Below are 8197 nucleotides of genomic sequence, written 5' to 3'. Positions count from 1 at the left end.
ATAAATTATATGTGTTTATTATCAACTTGTAGAGGCATGTTCAGTTGGTCAAATTAGGTTTTATGGGTTGCTTATTTATTTATGTGAATGCTGTGAGTTGCTTGTTGATTTCAGTGAGTTTCTTGCTGGTTGGCTGTTTTGTGGCTAGGTTGAAGTGTTGGTTGTTTTTTTGGTTTTGTGATGATTTTCTTTTTCTATCTGCATTGCAATGCATTAAGTTCTTTAGATTTAGTTATTAATGAAGGCATTGAAACTATCAAGGCTGCATATTTGAACTGTAAAACTAAAAAGGATATTATGAAGAGGTGATGTTGTGGGTAATGTATGGGATCTTTTAGACAAAACACAATCACCTTGAATTTGTTTTTTATGTGTAGTGCAAGCAAGAGGAGTAGTTTTATACAAGAGTGGGAGGATTAACTCTGGAACGTTCAATATTGCTTGCATGGTCAACATTAAAACAAAAGGGCACGTAGCCTTTTAACATTTTTTATTCTAATACTAACTATCCGCAGATGATTATACAGCTCGGATTTGTGTATGTGTGGGTGCACACGAGCGACTGTGCATGCGTGAGTTCGTGCGTGTGTGTGGAGAATTAGTCTTGCTGCATCAATATGAGCAATTTATTCAACAAACATACTATATGATATTTGTTAAAATGTTGGCAAGTTTGACTTGTTTAGGAATATGAAGTAATGAACAATAACACTACTGATATATCTGTCCACAGTAATATGGCAGTTATTCCGTGCCTGCTGTTCATAAATAGTCTATTCTTATTTCTAGCATTTTCCAATCAAATTAGAAACCATTTTATTTTATCATATATATTTGAACTCTGAAATGCAGATGTTACATTGTCTTTGGCAATGAGTTACTGATCTTTTGTTATTGTTCTTGACTTGGTAGATACTGTCCAACCATCAGATGTTGGGCTTTCGGAGGAAAGTACAGATGATGATCGAGGGCATGGGTTTTTTGGAATTAATCAACTGAATAGGGCAGCTCGATGGGCTCAACCAATAACTTATATTGACATTCACGAGTCCGATAGTTTTACGGTGAGCTTACCTTTCTAGCATGTACATTAATAAGTTGGCTGCTTAAAATTAGTACAGTGACAATATTGTCAAATTATTGGCGATGGCTGTTACAATCACAGTATATGTCCTGCTAAATTGCATTGTGCTAAAAAGATACAGAAAAAAAGATTACTGAATCCTTAGGCCCTGTATGTTTGAAAATTTGCTAGTCATTGTATTATAATGGGAATCAGGTCAAAGTCAGATTCGGCTTATATGTTGAATGTTTGAATATATAGAGACTAAGATGGTATAAGAACATCTTGGCTTGTTTAAACCTCGAATTTTTATTTTAGTCAGGCATACTTTAATCATATATATAGCTAGCTCTCATTGTCTCTTTCTTCAACCATACCGATGTTGGACTGATGCAAACTTCAGGCTTTGCCTATGCATGCATATTTGTATATACAGTTTTTTCAATATTTCTGTGAGTTTCTTATTATCAAAGATATTCTCAGTTTTGTTATATGTTGTGTTGTTATATTTCGGATATACAAATGAGTTGATTGTGAGTTGATTGTATATAGTGATTTTTTAGTGAAAATTTCAGTTTGTGTGAAATGAGATTTGGACTTAAAGTAAGCAGTGTTATTTGGTGCAGATGTGTATATTCTGTTTTCCCACTTCTTCGGTTATACCACTGCATGACCATCCTGGCATGACTGTATTTAGCAAAATTCTCTACGGCTCTTTGCATGTGAAAGCTTATGATTGGGTTGAACCTCCCTGCACTGTAGAAAGCAAGGGACCAGGACATCCTCAAGGTCTGGCTTTTAGGATGCGTTTGTTTCTTGGGACTGGGACTGAGTATTGTGTTTGGTGATTAGAGACTGAAACTAAAATTTCAGTCTTGGGACACAAAATTTCAGTCCCTTCAGTACTTCCAGAAAATAGTGTCATAGGAGACTGAAATTTTTAGGGATGGAAACGAAAACTTTTACAACATTTCTTTCCAAAAATATACTCATTTAACTTTTCAAATTTCAAATCTACCATTTAATCTCCATATTTATCTTAAACCAAACATGATATTGAGACATAACTCAGTCCAATACATTTTACACCAAACACAATACAGAGACTTAATTTAATTTCTGTCTCTCAGTCTCAGTCTCTCTTCTAAATGTAGCCTTATATTGCATTTTCTTATGATTGGACATTTTTCTTGTTTTTATCGGGCAAGTAAACTCTCAAAATAATCCTCAAAAAAGATATGAGACATGAAATTTACTTCTGTTTGGTACTTTATAGTATAAAATAACTGTCAAATTAAGGATTAAATTGATGCCTATATATGTAGTATTAGATTGCGAAGAGAAATAAATAAAGTATTATATTTTTGAAAGGTTTAGTATTTACAGTTTTTCATATAAGGTGATATCGCTTTTGTTAATTTGTCGCTGGAACACATTTTTGTCTTGTCCCACACTCATATACGAGAGCATGTAAATATAAAAAGCACTGAGTAATGATACATCTTCATGATATGTACTCCTAATAATCCTTCTAATATTAAATTAAAAAAAAGTATTAAGTGAAAAAGTAAAGGTATTCAATGCTTTGTAAACATAAAAAAGCATTCAAGATTTGCTAAATCTATTAGTTAGGGGGAATTATTAGTAAGAGTATTAGGGGATTAATCATTTTCCTATAGAATTTCCTATGGCTAATTGCTACTACTGTTGAGGGCTTACATTTACATAATTGTATATCTCATCCAGGAGATCTCTTTATCAACATTATTAAACAATATGATATCATATTTAGTGGCTTATAAAACTTGCTATTCTGCATCCATGTTTTAAAATGTTTTTGTTGTAATTTTTCTTTGTTGTAGTTAGACTGGCCAAGTTAGCTGTTGATAAGGTCATGACTGCACCATGCGAGACATCGGTTTTATATCCAAAGCATGGTGGAAATCTGCACTGTTTCACAGCAGTAACACCTTGTGCTGTGCTAGACATTCTTTCACCTCCTTATAGAGAAGATGAAGGAAGGAAGTGTACTTACTATCATGATTATCCATATTCAACATTCTGTAAGTAACTCTTCGAACTATTACTTATATTCCATGCACCATAGGATATAGCGTTGGTATTCGGTAGTAGGAATGATCTTAGAAGTTCTATAAAACTCAGTTTGCTCCCTTTCTTGAGTTTTGAAGCCTTCGATTGAGGATTTATAAGTTCAGTTAGATTTTCAGCTTTTCCCCCTTTGAAAGTTATTACCCTTTTCAAAACTTGCAAATCACTTGAGGGAATGGAAAAGCATTATCTGATCAGCATCTCAGTTATATATTTTTTTAATGCTTGTTGCACTACAGCAATACAAAATGGCCCTAAGATATGTGACGGCGAAGAGGAATATGCTTGGCTTGTAGAGATAGGAACGCCTGCGGATCTTTATATGCGCTCAAGAGAGTACACTGGTCCGGCTATCCAGCTTTAGGTCTTTTGCTCAGATTTAAAAGTGATTATATGCTTCCTATTGTGAATGACGAGCGATGACGTTAATGCCTGAAAATTATTCATCTCCCATTCTGCACCTGATGGCGAGCGAAGAGGATCTAAATTTGTTTACAACACGACATGTGAAGGTTGATTTATGCCTCCTTTTGCTGGAAGCATATTTGGAGCATAAGATTTTGATACATAAAATCTGTGACAGTCCTCATGTTTTGACAAGCAAAACTATTTCTGTAATATTCCTTGTATAGTGGATGCGGTGGATTGTAGTATCAGTGAAATGGCAATACTTTCTTATCATTTGCAATATCTACTATTAGTATTTGCTAAAGAGGTGCAAATACGTGGCCATGGGAAAAATGATCTCGATATATCTCCTACTAAGTTAATCCCTATTTTGGACATTTTGACCTTATATTTGTATTTTCATGATGAACAATTTTTACCGATTTATAAATAATTATATTAAGGATCAATATATACTAAAATGAGTAAAATCGTTTCAAAATGTTATGAAAGAACTAACTTGTGTGACATCTGAAATTTACATAATGAGTCCCCCCGACACAAAATAAAAAAACAATTTATAGTGTTTTAACTTGGTGAACAATTGTCAATACTCCAAAAAGAGTGAACAATATGGCTTTCCTAAAAAGGGAACAATGGTGACTATGAATTTAAGTTACTCAATTCATTAAAGTGGTTTAAGTTCATCCAAAACAACACATTCGAATTAACTCATCACGTAGATTTGTTTGAAAGTTACACCATAGTCCCTGCATGAAGTTACATTAAGCTAGTTCACATCATAATAGCAGCTTCACCAAGATCAAGTTTCTTATTTCTGGAGTAATTATTTCAGTTCAAAACTAACACATTTGAAGGCTAAACCCATCAATTGCAGCTCTCAAAACTCTGGATTTACCTTGGTCATGTTTGTTTTCTTAACTTAATCGATAATGATAATGACTCTTGCAGAAATATTTCAAGACTACATATTTGAGATCAGCCCTGATTCGCTCTAAGGGGCTCTGAAGGCTTCACCAGCATATCGCACGCTTCCAAGTTCCTCTTCAATGCGAAGAAGCTGAAAAGATATTGAACAATGTTTTGAAGGGAAAAGTTCTTTAGATCATTCCATCAAACAATAACTAATGATCACACAGTATACTATATAACAATTCAAAGAAGCAATCAAAAAATTTTTTTTCAAGGACAACGATGGTTTTCTATTTTCTATCAAAATTCAAGTTTTAAAACTAAGAACTAAAACAGCATTATTGCACATTCGTTATTTATTCTAAGTCAGCATAATGATCAATTTCTTTAGTTAAACCAATCTCTGCCATGCCAGCTCAAGATAAAAATTGTCAGCCTCAGAGTCAAAGAAGAGTATATAGTGAAATTTGAATGAAACAAGTTATGATAGTTTAGTCCTAAGGATTTCTGAGTTATTCTAAAATACTAATGCTATAGCCTATAGTCTATGCTAAAATCTTGAAGCTAAGAGGAGGAAGTTAGCACAAAATGCCAATTACCTGATTATACTTTGCCAATCGCTCACTTCGGCACGGAGCACCAGTCTTAATCTAGATGACAAAAGCTCGTATCATCAACACAAGCCATAACATGGTATAATTTACAATAGAAAAATATTAAATACACCAAACAAATATATTAAGGAAATATAACCTGTCCACTGGCCAAGCCGACAGAGAGATCAGCAATGAAGTTATCTTCAGTCTCACCACTCCGATGACTAACCATGACACCCCAGCCTGCTGCTTTTGAGTCAAGTGCAGCCTGAATAGATTCGGTCACTGTGCCAATCTGGTTAACCTGCAGTGGTTGGATAACAGATAAAACAACTGAAGCATTAATTGGCATGTCTCCCCTACAAATTCTGACAATATGCAATATCTCAAATTACTATTTGATTAGATGTCTAGAAAGAAAAACTTGTCTCAAAGCAAAATGTCAAAAAGAATTCATAGAAGAATTAATCTGAAGCAAAAAGTACTATATGAATGATAACATCAAATAATAAAAAATTGTTTGAGAATAGCCACCTTTAGAAGCAAACCATTGCAAGCCTTCTTCTGGATGGCTTCAGCTATTCTCTTCGGGTTTGTAACAAGTAAATCATCTCCTACAAGTTGAATATCAACTGAAGACTGTAGTGAAGCCCATGAACCCCAGTCATCTTGATCAAATGGATCCTCAATTGACACAATGGGAAATTCCTTCACAAAGTCTTTATAAAGATTGCAAAGACTCTGGGCAGAGAGAACATGAGCTCCATCATTTGGCTGTTTCTTGAAGTTCAAATCATATTTTCCATCCTTAGTGTAAAACTCTGAAGCTGCAACATCCATACCTATTTTAATCTGCACCATTGTTTTTTAAATTTTGATCAATAAGAAGGATATTCAAATCACGCAAAGGCATAAAACTAGTCATATCAATGCCTACCTTGCCAGCGTAACCAGCCTTCTCAATAGCATCAATGAGTAAAACTAGCCCCTCCCTGTTATCCTGAACATTGGGAGCAAATCCTCCTTCGTCTCCAACGTTACATGCATCTTGTCCATATTTTTCCTTGATAATACCCTTCAATACATGATAAACTGTTCATGGAAATAGTTAAGTTGACTGGTTGTCAGTATGAATACATCAAGATTGAAAAATTCATGCAATGTATGCCGAATAATATGAACTTATGGAGTCAAGATAATTTGAGCGTAGAATTAATCATCAAATCAAATTATATGTCACAGAATCCTATAGGTCTAACTAACCTCACAAATCATATCAATTCACATACACCACAATAATTGAACGGAAAGGAAGGCATTATTAAGTTCAATACCAAAATGAGAAAATAAACACACGCATATGCTAAGTTGCAGCCAGAAGTAAAAGAATTTCACAAGCATACTTCTTCAATGTGGTTACATTTATAAAGCACTAGATTTCTAACCTTCACTACCCATGCGGAGTGCCTCAGAAAACGAAGTAGCTCCAACCGGTAGTATCATAAATTCTTGCATGGCCAGATTATTTCCAGCATGACTACCCCCATTTATAACATTAAAAGCTGGAACTGGCATTACAAGTTCTTTTGTTCCAGAAATTTCCTGGATATGTTTGTATAGAGGCACTCCTCTTGCTCCTGCACCAGCTCTACACACGCTCAGCGAAACTCCCAATATTGCATTAGCCCCTAGCTTTGACTTGTTAGGAGTTCCATCTATTTCCAGCATGATAGCATCCACATCTGCTTGATTCCTTGTGAAACACAAAAACAAATATTCAGCAGCACAACACTCAATTAAAAGACAATGAGCATATTTAGATGTTTCAAAAATAAATTCAGCCACATCAGCTTATCTACTATATATAATTGGGACTGGAAAAGGGTTTGGTGTACTCATTTTTTTCCCTTAAGGTATCCTTAATTATGTATAAGAATTCAATTTTATACGTGCATCCAATTACGTAGCGCCATAAATAAATGATCATAAATGAAAATAACTACCGTTTAGATTGACGGCATGAACAAAATTAAAAAAGTCTATTTATAAATAATACTTTATGCTATTTCTAAGATTCAAATCCAACATCAATTAAATAAAGTCTAAGGTATTTACTATCTTAATTAATCATACACATTTAACGATAAAAACATGAATTAAAAGGCACAATAAAACACGTAGGTTTCATAAAAAAGAATTGAAACAAAAAGGTTCAACCTTCCTACTATACAAATACAACACAATAACCATTTACTCAGAAATTTTAAACCTAGGCACAGCTACTCAAAAGTGCAACAAACAAAGTCCAACACACAACAGAATCTCAGAACCGTTGTTTTGGTTTACCTAACATCAACGCCAAGAAGCTTAGGAGCCAAGACCTCATTGATGTTCCTAACAGCATTAAGCACTCCTTTTCCTCCATAAACGCTCTTATCACCATCCCTCAGCTCCAGCGCCTCGTAGATCCCCGTGGAGGCGCCACTCGGCACCGCCGATCGGTACAGCTGGTCGGTCACCAGATCCACCTCCACCGTCGGGTTTCCCCTGCTATCCACGATCTGCCTCGCCTTCAGCGACTTCACAGAACACTCCCGCGCCGCCGTTACCGCCGCTGCAGACGGAGACGCCACAGAGGCCGAGGCACGCACCGCGATTGATCGTCGCGAATTGCGAAAGGGCACAGACTTCGGCGGCGCTACCGGCCTGGAGGCAATAAAGGAAGGTGTTTGGGAAACGGTTTTGGTGGTTTGGGGCGTGAAACTCAAAGCCATTGTTTAGGAACCAAAAAAAGAAAAAGAAAGTTTTCTCTTATTCTTGTTATTATTATTATTTTTAATTCTTTTTAAAATATTGATTTTTTGTGTGACGAGTGATGAAGAGTGAAGAGAAAAAGGGATGCGTGAAGTTTTATAGGGTGGCGTTTTAAGAGTTGGGGTTTGTGGAAGAGTCCGCCAAGAGCGATGAAAGAAAGAAAGTGAAGTGAAGTAATAATAAACAACGTGTTTTGAGTTTTGGAGGTTGGTGGGAAGGACATGACTGACTATAAGACCGAAGAGGGAGACGGGTTGGGTAGGTGAGTTGGTAAGCACTAGCTACTAAGCTCCAT

General features: G+C 35.5%; 2 protein-coding genes across 5 annotated transcripts in view; one reads left to right on the top strand and one right to left on the bottom strand.

The window, feature by feature from the left end:
* LOC107623954 (plant cysteine oxidase 3) overlaps positions 1-3968 on the top strand; it is a 4371-nt gene extending 403 nt beyond the window's left edge. The window contains exons 1-6 of one of the 3 annotated variants that reach the window (XM_021114021.1): positions 372-469; positions 554-572; positions 913-1064; positions 1675-1852; positions 2926-3126; positions 3412-3968. In XM_021114021.1, the coding sequence (XP_020969680.1) occupies positions 446-469; positions 554-572; positions 913-1064; positions 1675-1852; positions 2926-3126; positions 3412-3536 (699 nt within the window). In that variant the 5' untranslated portion in view covers positions 372-445 and the 3' untranslated portion in view covers positions 3537-3968. Of the gene's footprint in view, positions 1-371; positions 470-553; positions 573-912; positions 1065-1674; positions 1853-2925; positions 3127-3411 lie in introns of those variants that run through there. The other 2 variants (XM_021114020.1, XM_021114019.1) reach the window with 2 other exon arrangements.
* On the bottom strand, positions 4216-8118 carry LOC107623189 (enolase 1, chloroplastic). 2 transcript variants are annotated; one of them, XM_016325360.2, is made up of 7 exons: positions 7435-8116; positions 6534-6841; positions 6026-6180; positions 5623-5940; positions 5246-5392; positions 5092-5142; positions 4217-4640 (listed from the first exon to the last, which is right to left on the bottom strand). In XM_016325360.2, exons 1-7 carry the CDS (start codon positions 7860-7862, stop codon positions 4575-4577), a joined length of 1473 nt encoding a protein of 490 aa, XP_016180846.1. In that variant the 5' UTR covers positions 7863-8116; the 3' UTR covers positions 4217-4574. The 2 variants fall into 2 exon arrangements, with proteins under 2 accessions (XP_016180847.1, XP_016180846.1); XM_016325361.2 differs by lacking the exon at positions 5092-5142 and having other exon boundaries at positions 4216-4640; positions 7435-8118.

Source organism: Arachis ipaensis, chromosome B10 (genome assembly GCF_000816755.2).
Source record: "Arachis ipaensis cultivar K30076 chromosome B10, Araip1.1, whole genome shotgun sequence".
In the NCBI taxonomy this organism is placed as follows: Eukaryota; Viridiplantae; Streptophyta; class Magnoliopsida; order Fabales; family Fabaceae; genus Arachis; species Arachis ipaensis.
Note: the sequence above shows the minus strand (reverse complement) of the source record. Positions and strands in the feature narration are given on the sequence as shown.